The 22,308-nt window shown below is 36.8% G+C and overlaps 1 protein-coding gene across 2 annotated transcripts; it reads left to right on the plus strand.

The window, feature by feature from the left end:
• LOC136257205 (serine/threonine-protein kinase TAO3-like) lies at window positions 1-21,936 on the plus strand. 2 transcript variants are annotated; one of them, XM_066050281.1, is made up of 13 exons: window positions 1-1,755; window positions 7,697-7,888; window positions 10,951-10,998; window positions 11,052-11,129; window positions 11,850-11,971; window positions 12,041-12,128; window positions 14,285-14,366; window positions 17,222-17,316; window positions 17,714-17,776; window positions 20,524-20,611; window positions 20,668-20,937; window positions 21,001-21,185; window positions 21,387-21,936. In XM_066050281.1, exons 1-13 carry the CDS (start codon window positions 16-18, stop codon window positions 21,675-21,677), a joined length of 3,342 nt encoding a protein of 1,113 aa, XP_065906353.1. In that variant the 5' UTR covers window positions 1-15; the 3' UTR covers window positions 21,678-21,936. The 2 variants fall into 2 exon arrangements, with proteins under 2 accessions (XP_065906353.1, XP_065906352.1); XM_066050280.1 differs by having other exon boundaries at window positions 20,524-20,610; window positions 20,661-20,937.
• Window positions 21,937-22,308: the final 372 nt, after the last annotated feature.

A 22,308-nucleotide genomic window follows, 5' to 3' on the forward strand; every position in this document is an offset into this window, starting at 1 on the left:
CTGAATCAGTAGAAAATGGCTACACTTGAATTGGAAGGCGAGTTGAAGGGTCAACTGCGTGGTCTGCAGTTGTCGCTAGTGACAAGGACTGGTCGAAAAGAACCAATAGGGAGTGGTGCATATGGCAGTGTGCTTGAAGTGATGGTAAACCAGACAGTTTTCGCTGCGAAAGAAATGTGGCCAGTAATCGATTTGAGCCCTACGGCAAAAAGCAGTTTTCTTTCCGAATGTGTCCGCTGTAGTAAAATTCTACATCCTAATGTTGTCCAGTTTCTTGGAATCTACTATCCCAATCCTGAAGCCAAATTACCCTGGTTAGTGATGGAAATGATGCATACCAGTTTAACTAAGCTGATTGAAAAGTACCAGAGCACAGATTTCCCCTTACATTTTAAATTGTCCATCTTAATGGATGTCTGTCAAGGCCTCCAGTTTCTTCACAGTCAGAATTTGATTCACAGGGACCTTACCTCCAACAACATTCTGCTAACTAAGCACTTGGCAGCAAAAATAGGTGATTTTGGAGTGGCCAAAGTAATCCCACCTGGGACTGGTAAGCACACACTAGCTCCAGTTACACCAGTGTTTATGTCTCCTGAGGCCCTTTCTACTGCTAACCCAGTGTATGGTGCTCCACTGGATGTGTTTTCATTTGGCTGTGTATGTGTACATGCAGTTAGTTTACAGTGGCCAATACCATTGGATAAATTCGCTGAAAATGTTGTTCTTTCTGAGGTACAACGACGAGAGCATCTCTGTGCTAAAATGGTTGATTATCCAAAGTTAAAAAGCATAGTGGAAAAATGCCTTCAGGATGAACCAGGTGACAGACCAGTTATAGGGGAGGTGATAAATAACTTGACCCTTGTTGACTATACCCATCTTCCACATGAAAATGATGACATCATTGATCTTTTTAATACCACCGTTAGTCAGGAGCAGGACTTAGCAGAGTGTCGAAAGAAAGTACAACATTTAAGTGAAAAGGATGAAGAGATATCTCAGTTAAATCAACAGTTAAATGAATCGTTACAACGGTTGCAGCAAAATAACGATGAAAGGGTAAGCCAACTGATATCATTACAACACAAAGATGTACAGATAGCTAAAAGAGATGAACAGTTAAAAGAAAAGGATAAAAAGCTTAACCACCAAGACCAAATGATCTTGCAGAACAAGAAGCAGTTGTCAAACCAAGAGCAAATGTTAGCAACAAAAACCGATCAACTCTTTCAAAAGGACCAGATGTTAAGAAATAAAGACAATGACTTAGAACAGAAAGATATGGAGTTGTCTTTACGAAATCAACAATTACAGCGAAAAGATTTAGATATATTGCAAAAAAATGAAGAATTGCAATCAAGAAATGAGGAGTTAGTGCAAAAAGACCATAAACTACGACAAACTCAGAAAGAAGGGTTACGAAAAATACAAGAATTGCAACAAAATTATCATGGGGAATTATTAAAAAAAGACAAGAACTTTAATGAGGAAATAATACAAAAAAATGCACAGATATCAGAGCTTCGAGAAAAATTAGACCAAAAAGATGAGTTACTGGTTAAAATGGATGAACTTTTTGTTCAAAATGAAGAAAATGAATTAAAGAATAGTCGTCAGTTCAAAGAGGAGTTATTTCAACGAAGTCAACAACTAAGGCAACACGAGTTTGATTTGCAGCTAAAAGATACAAAAATAAATCAATTAGAGAAAGAAATGCAAAAAATAAAGGGACTGTTACTAAAATTTGTTGAGGTATGTTTGGTACATATGTCATGTCCACAAGTTAGCTGTGAGGATTCTGTCTTGATTTAATGCTTTTGGTATTTTGTGTACATATCATGTGTGTATGTATATTTGGTGTGTGCACATGCACGTGTGAGTACATAACGTATTTGTGTGTGCGTGTGTGTGCGTGTGTGTGCGTGTACATATATCGTGTTTGTGTGTAGTTTGTGTTCGCGCACACACGTGTGTGTGTGTGTATACATATTGTGTTTGTGTATAGATATCGTGTGTGTGTGTGTGTGTGTGTGTGTGTGGGCGCGTGTGCGTGTGTGTGTGTGTGGGCGTGTGTGCGTGTGTGCGTGTGTGTGTGTGTGTGTGTGTGTGTGTGGTTACATGTGTGTGTGTGTGTGTGTGTGGTTGCATATGTGTGTGTGTGTGTGTGTGTGTGTGTGTGTGTGTGTGTGTGTGTGTGGTTGCATGTGTGTGTGTGGTCGCATGTGTGTGTGTGGTCGCATGTGTGTGTGTGGTTACATGTGTGTGTGTGTGTGTGTGGTTTCATGTGTGTGTGTGTGTGTGCTTGCATGTGTGTGTGTGTGTGTGTGGTTGCATGTGTGTGTGTGTGTTGTGTGTGTGTGGTTGCATGTGTGTGTGTGTGGTTGCATGTGTGTGTGTGGTTGCATGTGTGTGTGTGTGTGGTTGCATGTGTGTGTGTGCATACATGTTTGTACATGCGTGTATATAAGAGTATAGTGGGCATGGCTTTATGCTCACCTAAAAATGTGATCGTCTCAGCAAAACCTGCCTAGTTCACACAAGCATGTGTTTTGGGAATGGCTTTATGCACACCTACAAATGTGATCGTCTCAGCAAAACCTGCCTAGTTCACACAAGCATGTGTTTTGAGAAAAACTAAATTTTAAATAAAAGTTAATATTCATTCAAATTTTAACTGAGCCATATACTCAGAGACTCAAATCAATTAAACTATATGTACCATCTTATTTACCTGCTTATGGAGAGTTTTGTTTCACTATCCTCAACATATATGCATGTCATGTGCATTTGTTTATAATGTAGTAGACGTAACAAGATCGTCACCATTTTTTTAAAATAAAACTGCCTTGATATACTATCACCATTGCTGTCTGTAGGCTAACATGGAGCCATACCATTAATTGATTGTTATTACATGGTCTAGTCCTAGGTCAGTAAGTCACGCCCACTTATGAGGATATGTGATACTGCCCGTACATAGGAGGTTGGACACGGCACACGTGAATGCATATATTTGTATTGAAAGTATAATTAAGCCTTCAGTGAAGTTTTAACAAGCACCGTTCAAAAGTACATCTCAAGTTTAGTATATTAGCTAGGGCAATCTATCCCATTCAACCCCCACTACTTCAAACCCATAAATCGCTGTTGAAATCTTAAGGGATCACATGTGCTACAAGTTTCTGTTAAAATCTCTGCCAAATGTACTCATTACTTGATCAGACTTTAATAATCACTTTAGGTTAAGGTAAGGTACAACAAAAATCCAGTGCTTTTATACTTACAAGATTGTGTAGATCTAGCTAGATTGTACTGGAATGTACTACAGTACTTACATAGTATTGCAACACATTACAGTCAGCAGTAACACCTACAAAAAAACAGCTACACTCAGCAATCAACAAATATCAAGAAGTGTGAATAAATAAGCTCAGCTAATTCAGCAAATTACTTTACAATTTCAGCAAATTATGTAACAATCTATATAGTGTATGCATAATAATTTGTCTCAAGTGACAACCATCCAACAGTTTCGTCGGTTATCTATGGATAAATCTGTGGGTAGAACTATAAGGACACCTTACGTTGCTTGTAGTAGTTTACTTCAATAAACATCAAAGAAAGTAATACAGTATGGGTGCTGAAATCGCCTCCAAGGAAACGGAAAAAAGAAGTGGATGCTGCCAGCCTGGCCTCACAAAGAATGGATTAGAGAACGGAAACCCTTTGAGCATTCGTATTTCAATAAGAATTCTGTTGTACATCACTAAAAACTAGGTATAGTGGTGTGGCCATTATCTTCTTTATCAATTAATCTTTGTCTTGAAAATATGTAATTAACGATAATAGTTTTTAGTAGTGCTTATATCATGTCCAACCTCCTCTGCTGTCTGCACATGGACCCATACCCATAAAGCAGTGTGATGTGTTGATGTTGATTTTATAACTGTCTCAGCAAAAATTACACAACTTTCAATTTTTTGGAAAAAAATCTAAGCATTCTCCCTATAGTGTATCATTAGAGTTCGTGGTGAGTAGATTTATAGTTATAGTACTAGACAGTAGAAAATACAAAGAAATTGATTTATCAGAAACTATATACTGAAAATAAACTATACAGGCACTTAAATTTGCAGCCTAAACTTGCATTATATAGCATTGGGATTTGGCTTAAAATGTTCACCGTGGATTGGCAAAGCAATCAAGGTATAATTTTAGTCTTGCATGTAGTCACTTGTGCTACATACACCTGTACTGTAACATACTTATTAAATGGTCTGCATATGCCTGTACAGATAGTAATGATAGCTATCATGAAAGAAGATGGGCTACGTACTGTAGTACTAGAATATAGGACGGTATTTTCCACATCACGAAACTAAATAATTTGAAATAGTATTTTCCCACATTATTTATTTTCACTGCCAAAGTAGGGATTTTCCCTCATAGCTACTACCATCATCACTTGTTTCACTGATTTAATGCTTTAACCGCACTTTATTTTTAAATTAATACTTTTTGTTACACTTGGCTATAAAGTACGCATGTTGACTCTCACTACTCAACTACGTAGTAGATTGAGATGGGGGACATGGTACAATACCTTGTTTCTACAGAGCCAAATCATTGAGGGGCATGGCCTCAGCACTGATTATTATAGGTGTTGTGGTGTGTTCCGATTGTTTAAGGGAACATGGCGGGGGGGGCTCTTCACCCTCCAAAATTTTTTAGTATACCAAGATCGAGATACTCTAATAGTTTTTTTTGTCTCACTTTACCAAACCAGACTCATTTTGACCCCCCCTCTTTCCATAAGTCTGGATCCGCTCCTGCATGGCACAATCATTTTATAAGCTTGGCTTATCTGCTACTCGACAGTCAGTTAAGCACCTCAAATAGTTTCATGGCACCTACACCCTGTAAATACACTCATCAGTATGGAAAACTAATGCTTTAATTGGTATGATTTTCTAGTATGAAGCAGAAGACGACCATTTAATTGAAGTTTAAAAGAATAATAAAGCATAAAGGCAGACATTTATCAGAACCACAAGAGGCACATCCCACCTGTGAGTTTGTTTTTGTGGCATAAAATGGTAACTGGACACTGCTTCATTTTGCCTCTAGCCTTGTGACTATGGTTAGGTAGTTTACAAGTAATCAATAATATGAAGCATGTGCTTTTTGTTTTGCAATTAAATTCTTATATGTCTGGTGCCATTCTTTCCTTTGGTGTGGTATCAAACAGTGCGGTGGTACTGTTTAAGTAGGGATCCCCCGAAAATAACGTGCACTGCCTAAAATGCCACCTTTAAAAATCAACCTAGAGACATCTTACGTCACGAAAATCACCTTTACAGAATAATATTAGTCAAACTAACATGAAATACAGCATTAAAAACAAGAGAAACACTTACCGGTGACCAGATATAGCATTTTTTTTAAATCTCCAAAACTTGAAATTTCATCTCACTCACTCTCTCACTGACCACAGTCGCAAGCCCAGAGCCCAAACAAAGCAACGCACGGTCACAATTTTACGCCACAACAAACTCACTGGTGGTATGTGCCTTTTGGGGTTCCGGCAAGTGTACGCCCTGTGTGCCTTGTCTTTCCTTTTATCTTCAATCAGGTTGGTTGTCTTCTTCTTCAAACATCGAAACCATACCGAGGCGTTAATTTTCTGTATCAACACTTTTCTGTAGGCACCACAGAATTATTCCAGAAAGCTTATGCTGCTGAAAGAGCAGGGCGCTTATGATTTCAAGTGTTGCACGTGAAACATTAAGGCTGCTGAATTGTCACTTCGATTTTTGCCAATGCCTGGACTATAATCAACAAAGAGTTTTGTTATTAATAGATGGACTGATACTCGATAGCTTGTTCCTCTGAACAGCCGCTCAGTGCAGACGGCAAGATCAGCGAGTGATTGGGTAGTACTCAAGTGGAAATTGTATTAGTTCATCCTGTTAGTCAAGACTAAGCTCCAGACAACTGAAATGGTCTGTTTGTTCGAACAACTTCTGGCCCGGATGAATTGAACGTGGAACATCGTACTGAGGCATCGTACTAACCCTAAGGTTATAAATCTGAGCACCACGGCTGCTACTGCAATCAAAAGTAAGCTATGCACACTACTAGTGGACCTATGTGCTTCCAATTTGGCATAGTACGATTGATAAACAAGTGTAGATTAGGAATTTTACAAGCTTGTAGGGATCATAACTACACTACAATAGACTTATTAAGCAGGGAGATCACTCTCTACAAGGTGACCTATAAAGTATTTGAACTCTTTGCGAGGTTACCTAGCTGAACTATCTACATACAGGACAAACTTGTTTGTAGCTGAACTCTCTACAGGGTGACTTATTTGTATCTGGACTCTCTAAAGGGTGGCTTGTTATGTAGCTGAATTCTCAGAGGTACTTGTAAGTTATAACTGCGAGGATTACTAAGTTAATAGAGCTGAACTTTCTCTACAGGGTGACTTGTTTGTAACTGCACTCTCTACAAGATAACTTAATTGTTATACAGCTGAACTCTCTGCAGGGTGATATGATGTGCAGCTAAACCCTCTATAGGGTGACCGGTTTCTAGCTTAAATCTCTACAGTGTGACTCATAGTGTAACTAAACTCTCTGCATATGTAGATAGCTGAACTGTCTACAGGGTGACTTGTTACAAAGTTGATCTCTTTATCGTGTAGCTAAACTCTTTACGAGGTGAGTTTAATAGGGTGATAACTTATTACCTGAATGCTCTAAAAGAGTTACTGCAGTATCTTGATAGTGACTTGTTACACGTAGTTGGTTTTAGCATTGTAACTCAGTGATTTTTTGATCTGATTTCTTCTAGACTACTGTAAGGCCTTCCTATATGATTGTTAATCTATCTGTGTATATGCCAAATTTTGGCTCCTTCCCTTAGACAGTCTGAATGTGTCTAGTAGGTGTGGCACACAATCAGTTTTGATTATCAAAATTCAAAAACACAATTGTTGCACACCATCAGTTTTTGCATGTATCTTTGTTATCTTGACAAGGAATTGCAGAGTTATTGCAATCTTTAATAAATTTAAGCACATGCGTACATTCGTCACAATGGCTACTTTAAATACTCTATAGCTTTCCAATCTTGTTTCTGACATCCTGAAGAACAACCACTATCCAAAATAGATGACTGATTACTTGCAGTGCTTGAAAAGTTGAATCATTGATTGTTTTCTTGATCCAAGTGTGCATGTGCTTAAATTTTAATGTTCCAAGAACTCCACAAATTCCTGTATCTTGATTTTTTTCTTTAACACCACCAAAAGGCACTCCTATAATGGATGTGTATACAAACTAATTTTCAAGTCAAGCACAGTAGGCATGACAGAAAATTAATCTTTTGTATGCAAATAATTTTAGCTGAACTCTCTGGGTTACTTTTAAAGTTATCACAGCTGAACTCTCTACAGGGTAACTTGTAACTAGCTGAATTCCTACAGGGTGACTCGGTGTGGTATGCTAGCTTCTTGGGCTGCATGACGCATTATTGTGTGTCTTGATTATTATGTTCAGCTTCATGAATTTTGAAGGAATTTTAGCCAAGGTCTGTTTCATTGTTATAATTATTAAATCTGACACCATTTGATGCCCTTGATTGTATTTGGGGTATACTGACAGTTACAATGTTTTCTAAATGTTAGGACGAAAGGAAAGACCTTTACACTGATCAAGAGCGAAGCCTATTGAATGAATTATATTCACAGAGCAAAAGTGTATCATTACAGAAGCCAAGCATCTCTGATCCTTTTCAATGGTATGTGGAACTTTTGATTACTTGGAAAGAATCAATCCCTTACAAATTCCCAACTGATGAGCATGGTCCAAAAGTTGTTGTAAGTTAGTTTGTGATATTTGTATGTTGTCTATTATTAAGTATCATACAGTACGATAGTAACTGTATAGTAGGGACCACAAAGGAGTAGGCGTGGCCCACGAAATAGTATCACCCAAAAACCAGCCTCAATTTTCCCTGACGATGATGGGGCAGTATTGGTTAGGTAAAACTAAGCCCAAACAAGCTTTCAGATTGACCCAAAACACTTTCAACAAGTTGCTACAGAATTTAAAAAATTTTTAATTCAACGGAATTTTCTACTGAGTGATATAGTATGTTCACGTTGAGCTGAATCCTCAAAAACATTAAATAACTCATGGATGCAATTACACACAATCTTGAAATTTGGCTCATTTGTAGTACTGCTTGACCTGCTAAAATTGTTTTAAAATTTTGTTGTTCAAATATTTGACATAATATTTACAGCTAATCAAAATTTTCACAATACATTTCTTATGGGGAAGCCATATAAGTACAGTATCCATTACAGTCCTTTCCTGAACTTGTAATGGAGCCAAACCGTATGTGCCTGTTGTTGACACCTTTGCTGTTGCCAATAATCATCTGGTTGGCTGAAATGTTAACTCTGTTGAGAAAAGATTCACTTTTAATTTTTAGCTGTTTTTCAGGATTCAGCTCAAACGTGAACATAATATGAGTAACTCACTGACTGATGCCTTCAGACAAGTGTAACTCAATAACGGCTAAGGCTACGGGCTTGATTGTTTCACTGTTTAATGTCCACTTCGGCCCAAGAGGTGCCTTTTGGCATACCGCAGTACGTACAATGCATTCTTCATGGACTTACCAGTGTCCTCCTTTGTGTCCCATTCATCTTTGCTAACAGTGAAAGGTATCGATTTGGCAGTAGCACGTGATGGCTTCCCTTTGTAACGGAAACCGTCCGTATTTTTCATGGTGGCTATTTTGATTGAAGAGGTGCTTTTCAAACAGTTCTTGATTCGTACCGCTGTGTAATGGGCTGAACGTAGCCAACAGCGAAGTGTAATGGATACTTCACTTTTCAGACGATGATTAATATATAATTGGGGCACGCGGCACCATTTCGTTTGGTATGTGTAGATTGTAGAGGTGCTTTCCGAACAATTCTTGATACGAAATTCTGTGTAACGGGTTGAACATAGCTGACAACGAAGCATAATAGATACTTCACCTATCAGACGATAATTGAAATAGCTGAGGTGTGCGGTGCCTTTTCAGATGTGGTATGCGTGGGTTCAACAGTCATAATAAAATTATTTACAAAAAAAGTTAACAAACAAGTATACGAAAAAATTTGGAATTTTCAACTAGAGTAGCTGACCATAACACATCGATAAAAAGTGCTGAAACAAGTTGGAGTAGTCCATGATATTAAATCACAGTAAAACAATAAGAAGTGTTATATCCCTACTGTGCATTTCTGTTATGGTATCTTGAGCACAGTAGGGATATAACACTTTTACTGTGATTTAATATCATGAGCTACTCCAACTTGTTTCAGTATACTTTTTATCGATGTGCTATGGCTAGTTGAAAATTCCACATTTTTTCGTGTACTCGTAGTAATTAATAGTAGGGATTGAATCAGTTACATTCCAAGAAACAGCGAGTTTTAAGTTGTGTTGAGACTTCACTGACAATTTAAGCATATAGGTTAGGCCAGGGCCAGCGTATTTGCAGTAGCAGTGACAAATATAATGCTTTGTAGTTGACCCACCATAATGTCCTATTATTTGTAGTTTTGAACAGACATGGTAGAGCGTGGCAGGACACTTTAGTTGTAACTATGGTTGTAAACATGACCATAGCCTGTATATGGGAACAACGGTCATCCTGTTGTTGTGGGCGTGGGCTACATGGCTGCTGCTAATTGGCCAAGTACATTCATGGTCACTCCCCTAGGATTATGCAGTATATTACAGGTAAAACGGATCACACAAAGTTTTTAACATGAATTAATTTTAGAATTTGCAAGTATTACAGCTTTTTTCTATAAATGTTAACCAATTAAATACTTTGGTTGCTTAAAAATTATTTTTTGTGATTGTTTTTAATGCCACTGTTATTATTCTCTATCAGATTACAAAGGTCAAAAACAATGTATTCCCAAGTCTAGGGAATCAAATTTTGTGTTGGATTACGGAGTGCAGAGGTGTCAGATTACAGAAGTTGTTTTCTATACAAAAGTATCAGTAAACGACATTTTCGTTGGATTAGAGAGGACTCTGGATTACGCAGGTGTCGGATTAGAGAGGTTCGATTGTACTGAAATGATTATTTGATTATTTGACTATTCGGTCGACATGACACTATTCGAATAATCGTTAGCACTTTGTACACTCTATTCAGATGGAAAAGCCAGCCTTGAAACTTAAGATTGTGAATGGAAAAAAGTTAAAAGGAAGCACCAAAGCCAGTTTATGGCCAGCTTTGTGGCTTGCAATACAAAAACAAGTGATATCTAAACCAAAACAGCCAAGCTGTAAAAAGAGAGTGTGGCCCCAAAAAGGCTAGGGTGAAAAAAGATGTGAAATCCAAGGTGGCAGCCATGAAATAGCTGTGATGGTAGATTAATGGCAAAAATTTTAATTACGACAATTTAGGTGAATTTGGTGCCGAATCCTAGTGAAATTTGGAGGAGGCAACACAAATTCACCTGAATTGTCGTAATTGAATTTTTTGCCATTAACCTACCATCACAGCCATTTCATGGCCACCACCTTGGATTTCACATCTTTTTCACCCTGACCTTTTTGAGGGCTGCACTCTTTTTTTTACAACTTGGCTGTTTGGTTTAGATTATATTTTCACGAAACTATCATCACTTGCAAAATTCACAAAAGCTTCATCCCTTGAAAATTTCCAACTATACGGTATGTAAATGACTGATCTATTAGAGTATTTTGATCTTGTGCAAAAATTTTCATGTAAGAAATTTTTGTATAATATTTGCATACAAGAATTATTTTATAATGAAAACAAAAAAAAAAGCAAATTATGGTAATTGCTCTATTTTTACCCACATACGTATGTACTAAAACATCTTGTTTATTATAGGGGTTTAATAATCTTGGAAACACATGCTTCTTCAACTCAATGCTCCAGGTGAGATTTAATTCCTCTTTAAATCTATGTGTACATTATATTCCTGTGCTCAGAGTATACATCAAACTCTTGGCTTGCATTATGTTATGGCTAAGAAGAAAAAGATATATGAAATTCCAGAAACTAAACTGGTAAGAGGTTTTGAACCAGATATGAATGTCTGTCTGCATGTAGTTGCTTGTCCTACTATGCATGCATCTACATTTTAAGAAATAGTGTTAACTTTATGTTTGCATGAGTGCATGCATGTGCTTTTTAATTTCCTTCCCACTGCTATAGTTCTAGGACCTTAGTGGTCATCAATTGGCTTGCTTTGTAAGGTGTTGCTGTGTAGAGTTGCTCTACCATGCATGTTGCCTCTCATCATATTTAGGACCCAAAAATCTTTAGTTGATCTTCTCCTAGTTGGCTATAGCCAAGTTCACATGTCCTACAGACAGTTTTGTTAGTAACGGGGCTATTGTGAGCTAACTGAAATTCATGCAATGTGTGAGGCACATAACTATGTGTACTGATGCTAAGAAAAAAGCTGACTGTTGACCTTTGACAGAATATACATTATACAATAGAAAGGTTGGAGAAGATAACACATTTCTTTGTTATTACTGTATAAGATGTACTGATGCATTTTCTTTAATGCATGTGTAGAGCTGTTGCAAATACGGAACTGGGCATTGCAGTGTCAATATGGTGACTGAATTATTCGAAAATATTAATACTGTAGCTAGCTTGTGCTTGCTCCACTTTACATGTCCATTTAAGATAGAATACCTTCATAATTTTTAATTAACTAAAACTTTACAAACACTGTTGTCACTTCCACTGCATGTGTATTTTTTATGTGTGTTTAGGGTCGTATGGAGGTTGCTGTAAGTGGTAAAGTGTCAACAGAGCTGCACAATTTCTTCTCTGGTGTTAGCAAGCAGAGTAGTTCAATATCTCCCAGGAATTTATTGCATTCACTGGGTAGAATGTGAGTTTCTGCATGGTTTTTATAAAAGCTTGTTAATTATTACTGTAAATCTGTACATACACTCTGTAGTAATAAACGTTTTGGACGTGGATCACAGGAGGACAGTCATGAAGTGATGAGATGTTTGTTATCTGCTTTAAGAGAAGAAGAAATTAAGGTATCAATCACCTTGGTTTATTTTCTTCTGGAATATATTGTAATTCACCTTGTTATGTAAGTTATACTAGCTCGACTATTTTTGTCCTTCATTGATGAGCTAGATAGCAAAAGTAACACCATAGATATTAGACACCCCATACTGGATTGGAAACTTCTAAGTGCTACCTAATCTATCCACGCTTTCCGCACCTTATACTATACACAGTGCCTGGAGTAGATTTTATAAACAGGTGTTTTGCTTGCTGGTGAGTAGTAAATGTACTGCTATGGAATACAAGGTTTGGTCTATTCATAGCGGGTGTACTGATGTGTATTAGCTAGAAGTTTAACAAGCGCAAAAGGTTGATGAGAAGTGGGAATTGTGAATTTGATAAACTAGAGCTATAGTCTGTCTGCGTTCACCTGAGTCCTCGTTTCTTGCTAATAACTCTTGTTACATGGGCCAGCTTCCCAAACATTTAGTAGCGCTGTGAAGCCCTTTAAACACCGGAACTGTTAATGAAAAAAGCCCGGCAAGAACAAGTGAGTTATGAGGTAACATCCCATACATTTAGAATGGATGATTCAGGTATGCAAACATGTTTACAGCGTGAAAACATGCTTGTTCCTGTACAAACCAATAGGAGTGAACACATGTTCACCTCTTTGATATTACTATATTTGGCGGGCTCAGGTGACCACGTACCGACTATAATGTACCATAAAACACAAACCAATAGTAAGTAATAAGCATCACCCTTAAGCTATCCTTGTTCACCCGACTATTTTCACAAACATGTGCAAATACTTTTCTACAGAAGCGCCTATACCACTAGTAGACCAATTGCCACCTATGAAACAATCTACTAAACTGAGTATGTAAAGGGAACCTGTATTCCGCGGAATATGGAATAGCGGAATAACGGAATAAGCAAAAATCACATTCTAAACTTTTTGTGATTGTTTATAGCCCCTATAACGTTTTAACATACATTCCTTACCTCGTAGAGAACACAATCATGATGGCACCAATCCTCGGGGCGATCTTTAAATAGGATACGCACAAAACTATTCACTCCAGAACAATCTAACTAGCTAAGCTGAACTATACTGTTAACTTCACTACATTATCAAAGTTCTTTTTGCTATACTTGCTCATACTAGCTGTCACACGAGCAGGTAGTTAGCTAACTGGCTGAATAGTTTAGGACAAAACAATCAGCCAGTTCACCCCCTAGGTAGCTACCCTACATGCATGGAATAATCTGACCTTTCTTATAACTCTGTTACCATTTCCTAAAGTGTTTCAAATAAATTTGGAGGATAAATACTGCTTTCAGCTCCCAACATCAGAGCTCCAACCTCGGCCCTAACACTTCGTACATAACTCATAACTCTAATAAATTCAGGCAGTTACTTGTATGTGACAGCTGGTATGAGCAAGCATAGCACAAAGAACTTCTAGTTTTCTAGCGATTGTGTAGTGAAGTGTATTTGATGGTAGTGTAGCTTAGTTAGATTGTTCTAGAGTGAGTAGCTTTGTACATATGCTATTTAAAGATCGCCATGAGGATCGGTGCCATCGTGATTGTGTTCTCTACGAGGTGAGGAATGTATATTAAAACATTATAGAGGCTATAAACAATAACAAAAAGTTTAGAATGTGATCTTCGCTTATTCCGCCTATTCCGTATTCCGCGGAATACAGGTTCCCGTATGTAAAGCAATCAAGCTGTATCCAGGCATGCAATGAAACAGAACCTTAGAACAAAAAGTGTGTTTCAAAACTTCAAGGGCGAAATGTGGATAATCACATAGTACTATGTACTACTTTCTGTAGGTACATGCTGATATGTCATGTGGCCCAACAAGCTGGCACATCACACCAGTGTGTTATTGACAGAGGAACAATAATAACATTTTCATGCATATGTAGCTTCATATCCTTATGAGACAATATTTGCTATGGACACGCCCTCCACCTTCAATAGTCCACATACCACATATGAACATAATTGCTCCACACAAAGTCTGGAAAAGTTTCTGTCAAAATTTTGTTTTGAAATATATTGTACACTCTGACATCCTTTTAGACAAATATAATAATTTTGTTTCCACAATAGTTAAACAGTTGTGTGTAGAAATTATGTGCATCCATTCATTTTACAATTGTAGTGTATTAAAGATCAGATCAAATCTCGCTTCACTAGTAGTAGTGATGGACCCCTTGATGGAGAAAGTCAACTTATTATGAAAGGTACACTGATATTTAAAAGCACTGTGATACTATTTGTATGTACTCACAAACTCACTCTAGTTGTAACATAATATTATTTTGTATGTTATGTGGGCTCTGTGTACGGTACTTGGTCTTACATTACACTCGCTACCTGTCCACTTTAAATTTATGCCTCTGGTTCTTCCTTTTTCACTATGATCAGATACTGTTACACTGTATTTTTTGTAATAATTTTGTACTGTGTATGCAACCCTCCCAAAGATCAGCCATATAGTGTGCTTTTCATTTACTTCATTTTATAAGCAATTAGGAGAACTATATACAGTGTAATACTGTAATGATGTTATACTGATGTTATGTAAGTGATACAGTGCTCCTTTGACTATCCAACCCCCTTGGTACCAAGACATATTCAAATAATTAAAAAGTTCGGATAATTGATATCCATTCAACAGAGCCCTCTTCAATTACTCTATTAGAATGGACACTATAGACAAAGTATTTCTACTAGAATAGCCATTTCTACTGTCCAGATAACAAAGTGTTAAGATAATCAAAGGTCAAATAATCAAGGGAGCCCAGTATTGTGTTTGTTATCTTGTTTTCTGTGGATAAAAAAGCTGAACTATTCAAGCTCTGTGTATATGCTTTTTAATGTTTGCTAAATGTTATTTAATAGTTATACCACGGTTGTGAGGGATTTTGCTGATATACCCAAGGGCTGCGGGTGCACACTATATTGTTATATGTGACGGTACTTAGATTGCGCACTTACTTATACATAAATTACATGTACCTTATTAATTAGCAGCATAGCTATGCTGGAAATTCAGCTTGTTTTAGAACCATTTTTGGTAGTAGGCATAAATACATATAAATACACTCGTGACTATTAGAATATCTCAATCAAGCACCAATGGTATTTGCATTAAGCCCTTTGATTTTAATGTGATTCTATTACAGTAGATTTTTTCCTTGATGGTTTACCAAGAAAGATCTGCAAAAAAATTTAGCTATATTGATAAGCAATTCAGGCAGCAAGTGTGTCAAAAAAATTATTTCAAAAATCATGTAGAACTATCCTTGATGCGTACAAAAAAATTGGGCTGTAAAATTTGCCTTAATTCACTCTAACTAACTTGTAAATTTGAAGAGCATGTGGATGTTATAGCATTTTTTTCTAACTGCCATGAATTTTTGAATGTGCTCATGCAGTGGCAGATCCGAGGGGGGCACAGGGAGCACATGCTCTGCCCCCCTCCTCATAAAAGAACATTATGCATGATAGAGATACTCTAATAGAATAGTCACCGCTTGTACCATTTAGCCTGCTAGGAATATAATGAAATGCACTTGGTCCTTTGTGTGCCATTAATTTCATATGACAGTTTACTTTAGGCTCATAATACATTCTTCAGGAACTTACCAGTGTCCTCCTTTGTGTTCCATTCATCTTTGCTGACAGCGAAAAGTGTCGATTTGGCAGTAGCACGTGATGGCTTCCCTGAACGGAAATCATCTGTATTTTTTGTAGTGGCTATTTTGATTGCAAAGGTGCTTTACGAACAGTTATTGATTCGTACTGCTGTGTAATGGATTGAACATAGCTGACAACGAACCGTAATGGATACTAGACGATAATTGATATAACTGGGGCGCATGACACCATTTCTTTTTTTCGATATACATGGATTGTAGAGGTGCTTTTCAAACAGTTCTTGATCCGAAATGCTGTGTAACGAGTTGAACATAGCTAACAACGAAGCATAATGGATACTTCACTTTTCAGACGATAATTGGGGCGTGCGGTGCCATTTCAGATGCGGCATGTGTGGGTTCACCAGTCATAAATAATTATTTACAAAAAAAAGTTAATAAACAAGTACACAGAAAAATTTGGAATTTTCAACTAGAGTAGAGACCATAGCACATCGATAAAAAGTACTGAAACAAGCTGGGGTAGCGCACGATTTTAAATCATAGTAAAACAATAAGAAGTGCTATATCCCTACTGTGCTAAAATTGTCATTATGGAAATGCACAGTAGGGATATAGCACTTCTTATTGCTTTACTGTGATTTAATATCGTGCACTACAGTCAGACATGGGGCCAAGTACATGAGTACTTATACTTAAGTACACTTAAGTACAGATTTTAAAGTACTTGTACTTTACTTAAATACTTTCTTAATTTCCCCAATGTACTTGTACTTATACTCAAGTACTTTGCTAAGTACTTGTATGTACTTGAGTACTTAAAGTACTTGTAAGTACTGCAAACATTGTACGTAGTTTGTACACAGTGGGTGTACAATGAGAATAACAGAATTTTATGAAGGTGTAGTTTACAACTTCTTGCAATTCTTCTACTGCCTTCCCCAACCTTACTATGTATCATGTTGCCACGATTAATGATGTCATAGCATTCTGGCAAATAAAAACAATGCTGTTGTTCAAGTCAGTGCATTTTAAGAGTTTAACAGAGAGATTGGTTGACAAAAACCAACCCCCCTAGGCACACTTACATACTACAACACACTGAATACAGCATATGTTTCACTACAGCAAAATGTACTTGTACTTTACTTAAGTACTTCCAGCATGTACTTGTACTTTACTTAAGTACTCTCTGGATTGCTGTTGGAGTACTTGTACTTGTACTTGGAAAATTCAAAAGTACTTGTACTTTACTTAAGTACTTTTAAATGTACTTGGCCCCATGTCTGGCACTACTCCAGCTTGTTTCAGTAGTTTTATCAATGTGTTGTGGTCCCTACTCTAGTTTGAAAATTCCAAATTTTTCTGTGTACTTGTACATATATATTTCCCTTTGTCAGATACTGTTTGTGTATACTCTGTTTGTATTTATGTAGGTTGTTTGTCTAAAGCCTCCAAAGGTGTCTGTGAAGTTGATCAACTGATTGGGACTCTTCTACTGACTACCACTATTTGTCATCACTGCCATAATGTTAGTTGTGTTGTTGTGAATTTACTAATGTAAGCACTAAAGGTCATTATTGTGAAAGAGTATTCACATATTTTAAGTTGCTGTGGTTATATTGAAAGACTGTATTTGCTGCCTTTTGGTTGATATGAATAACATTTGGTGATTCTTATAGATACAATTGTTTTACAAACGTAGCTTTAAAAAATTGGTATCAAGCGTAGATAAAGGTAAGCAAATTCTATTCTGAATAGTAAAACAAGGAAGAGATGAAGAAAGTGTCTATCAGTCAATCTTAATGACAAGTTTTAATTTGTTTTTGTGTGCATAAGCTTTTGCAGATTTGTATACATACAGTAGTACCTTTATGTGTATTATGGTATCTGACCTAACAATTTAATGTACCATAAATTTTGTATAGCCATTAGAAATTGAGGAGTTGTGCTTAGACCTTTCTCTTCCAATGCCAGTTACAATAACTCAGGTATGTACATATATAATGTATATCTGTGGTGCAGTATAGCTTGAGGTCAACTTGATGGTTGGTCACATGTGGTTAATGAACCATGAAACATAGATGACAATTTAGGTACCTTCAAAATTTTGCACAGTTGCTCATGTGTAAGCATTGATCAGTCGTTTTAACACAGGTCAGTTTGTATCAAGAATGATGCCTTGCTGTCATGGTTCAACCCATTGTATGTGACATGTGTGCACCTGATGAATAAGACTCTGCATTAACACATAGCATTTCATTAGTTGGCCTCTGTTCAATACAAAACACATGTGCATATACAGTAACTATTTCTGTTCCCACACAGGTAAGCCATGCAGCCCACTCAACAGAAGTGATGGTTCTGTATTGTAAGGTACAGTGGAATCTCAGTTTTCCGGACCCCAGCTTCTCAGTGGGGCTGAGTGATACTGCCATTTTAGTATCATGATCGATACTAAAGCCACTATTCACGATACCAAATAGTTCGCGATACTTACAAATAAGTCAATCATAGCTGGTGCAACATAATGTGTTGCTGCAGGAAGTCTTTAAAGGGAGCATCAAACTAGCCACTGTCATCCTTGTTTACAGTAACAGTTATAATAACACATGCTTTGAGGTTATGTTATGGTGTTCACACCTCTCTGCAGGGGTAACCAGTATGACTTATAAGGATTCTTAGCCTAGTACTGCATAACAAATGGATTTTTAATGACAATAATGTACAGGCATGGTATCGCGATAGTCAATAACAAAATATTGCAATATCAGTGCTTTCAAAATATCACAATATATCGCTAAAACGATAATATTGCTTAGCCCTAATTCTCAGTTGACTGAATTACGGAAATGACTGCTCTATTAGAGTAGTGACTGTTCTATTAGGGTATAGTATGTACAAGTGAGTTGGATTCTGAAGAACAGCTAAAAATAAAAAAAAGTGGATTCCAACCAAATGATTAGCGGTGATGGCAAATATGTCAACAATAGACACATGTGGTTTGACTGCAATACAAACTCAGGAATAGGTTGTAATGGACATTGCATTTTCATGGCTTCCCATAGGAAATGTATGGTGAAAATTTTAATAGTCGTAAATATTGTCGGGCATTTGAATGAAAAGATATTAAAATATTTTTAGCGGGGAAGCAGTGCTATAAATGTGCCAAATTTCAAGATCATGAAATTCCATCCATGAGTTATTAAATGTGTTTGAGGATCCAGCTCAATGCATGCATACTGTAGTCGATAATGCCAAAATTTAAATGCTATTAAAATCTTTAAGGTTATTTATACACAGTTTCAGAGATATGGATTTTTTTAGACTTATGGACCACCCCTGGTCCCAAGGCGTTTGGATAACTGACTTCTACTGTAAACAGTACTCAAGGGTTTACACAACTGTGAAATACAGTTATTTGTATATGTACAGTGTACTTCACGTACAGTACATCATCCACTATTCACGTGCTATTTTTATCAAGTTGCCCTCAAGCTCTACCAATATACACACTGAAAAACCACATTGTCTTTTGCATAGGTACATGTACTTACAAGTGTACTTACGTGTGTGCATGTGTACATGTACATACACAACATACTGTATTCTGCAAACTTGAGTTTAGCTAATGTTTCTTAGGCTCGTTTCTATTGAGTAAGCTCAGTTTTAACAAAACGTGCATAGTTTGTTCTTGCTTTTGTTATTAAGGTGGCAGTTACCTCACAATTTCTGGTTTGAAGGATATTTTTAAAATTCAGTTATAAACAGATTTGGAGAACTATACACTAAAGTGGACACAACCAGATTGTAGACCAGCTCTTCCTCTATCTGCATGCTGGTCTGTATGGCCATTGAAGATTGAACAGCGACACTAGAGAACCGATTGTACAAGCATGCAAAAATCCTTTCAGCATCAGTTTATGCAAAGCTAGTTACATATTATGGCAAGGTAAATCATAGAATCTATTCTTTAGCAGCATAAGCAGGGCGTAATCAACAAGGCTCCAGCCTATGCCAGGCTGAAACATGGCTATGGCATTGTGAAGTCCTTTTGGCCACCGCAAAATGGTCTAAAACCTGCTTGGGCGGTATAAAAACCTTTTTTTCTCGACATGCGACCCTGCTACAAATACCAGTCACTTATTTTACACAAATACAGGTCTCCCTCACTAGTGGTGACGCAGAAAGTTATACTAACACTCTAACATACCATGCTTAAACCACAAATGACGTATGCCGCCAAAGTTTTGCGTGAAGCACCCGAATCTCGGTGAACAAAGGTTCTAAACTACTCTACTTACTTTAGTGGATGTCTTCTTTAATATTTTTCACAAAACAGTAACAAATTTCATCCTATTACAAGGCAATGGCCTTAGCATGCTACAGCCATTTTAATTATCGCGTAAACACTAATCACGTGATGCAATAAATGAATATTTGTGGCGTGATGTATGGCACGATGTATGGCTTCATTTATAATGGCTTCAAAACCATGACTTCCAGGTAACTGCCACCTTAAAGATAAAAGATTATGTTCTACTGATTGCTTCTTTAAAATTTTTATGTGATTATAACAATCTTTTGCTATTGTACTTCATTTTGCCAATAGTTCTAGCAACAGGTACTGTTTTGTACATAGCTTAGCCAAAACAGCATACTGTACCACAAGTCAATGCTGCAAAATTGTTATGTATATTTACCTGCCTTTTGTTTTGCTTTACATGATTATCAAAAGAATAATGGAAGCAGAAATCAGTGGCCTAAAACTTCTTCTATGCAAAAGCAAGGAGCCAAAGAAGTTAGCTGTGAAGATAGTACTCCTGGTAGGCACTAGTATTGTTCATACTATACTGTATAATGCTGTGAATTATGGAAACAGGGAGTACTTCTGGACCTGGTAGTGTTGGTGATGACAATGGAATTGTGATTGATACTAATTCTGCATATGAAGAATTGAAAAAAGATAAAAGTGTTCCTTTCAGCAAAAGCAAATTTAATAGATTCCTTGAACTAAGTAATTTACACCATTCCCGATATTTTCAAGAACCAGATAAATTCAGTACACAATTAGAGCAGTGTCTTGCAGACTTTACTGACCTAGATGTGTTGGACGAGAACAACAAATTTATTTGTCAAGAATGCTCTACTGGTAAGTGCTAGCTCTACTAACATATACAGTACGTACATATGTACTGTGTTATGCAATATGTAGATGAGAATTTAGAGATAACAGAACGTCGTGTAAGCAAACAGATGTTGATTCATCAGTTACCACCAGTGTTGATACTACACATGAAGAGGTTTAGCATCGGCCGCACTGTCACTAAGGATAATCAACATGTTTCCTTCTCTCCTGTACTAAACATGGTTCCATTCTGTACAACTGAATGTGTTCAAGTACGTCATGTAATCTCTGTATGGTCGATGCTATGTACGTATATGTATAAAGTATCACTTTAGTCATAGTCACATGTTTGAGAGTATAAGCTACATATTTCCAATACAATTCTGTATAATTCGTACACACTGAGGTTGGCACATGCAGATGACACTTAATCATTTGTAATGATTATAAATGCACTGTTATGCCATATACAGAGAATGGCTGATAAAGAGAACAAGATCTTATATGGCCTGTATGCAGTAGTGGTACATGGAGGATCACTTCATGGTGGTCACTATACTGCTAATGTGAGACGACGACAACCAGTCCATGAACAAGTACAAACTCCTAAAGGTGATTCTTGGAAGTATGATGAAAGAGCTGCACATCAAGGAGACTGGTATCACATTAGTGACTCCTATGTTTCATCTCGGAGTACTTTTAGTAGTGTTGTAGGATCTCAAGCATATCTGCTGTTCTATGAACTACTACCGATCACTAATTAAATATTTTTTGCTGCCTTTGCTAAGTTACAAACAACTGTAGAATTTTGAGTGTTATACAGCTGCTGATTTTTTTTTTGACTTCAAGCATAATCATGTTTGTAGTTTTTGCTGTGCAAAGTAATTTATAATTATATTTTCTAGAGTTTAGAAACTTTTATATGTATAGAAGCTGTAAATTATGTGTGGTACTTAATTGTACATACAGAGTGACATGCACTTGAACTATTTAATTTTATAAAAATTATATATTATTTTTAAAGTCATAGCAGCCATTGCCATTAGTTTTATAATGTCCAAATTTCCAGAGTTAATATGTCTTCTTCAATGTATGACAGCCATGTGATAACTGACGCTATATATACATGATGCAGTATTAATGATAGCAGTACAACTGTACAGCAATGGCATTACTCTTATTTGCTGTACGTGGCATGTTCTATGTTTGAGATAAGCAAAGGTTGGCATCTATTGGCTAAAAACTGCAGTAAATATTTTTGTGAATTTTAGTATTTGAAGGTCACCTTTAATAGAGAATATCATCTACATTCTAGCACTTTCATAAACAGTGTAGTGTAAATATTTTGACTCTTGTGCAACATCAGTGATTATATATAGTACAGCTACATGTATG

This window comes from Dysidea avara, chromosome 6, assembly GCF_963678975.1.
Source record: "Dysidea avara chromosome 6, odDysAvar1.4, whole genome shotgun sequence".
NCBI classification, from domain to species: domain Eukaryota; kingdom Metazoa; phylum Porifera; class Demospongiae; order Dictyoceratida; family Dysideidae; genus Dysidea; species Dysidea avara.

Excerpts from the sequence above, each read along its gene's own strand:
- LOC136257205 (XM_066050280.1), top strand. The coding sequence starts at position 16 with ATGGCTACACTTGAATTGGAAGGCGAGTTGAAGGGTCAACTGCGTGGT. Across the intron at positions 1,756-7,696 it reads TGTTACTAAAATTTGTTGAG|GACGAAAGGAAAGACCTTTA; the intron begins GTATGTTTGGTA and ends TCTAAATGTTAG. Across the intron at positions 20,611-20,660 it reads GCTGTGAAGATAGTACTCCT|GAAACAGGGAGTACTTCTGG; the intron begins GGTAGGCACTAG and ends CTGTGAATTATG.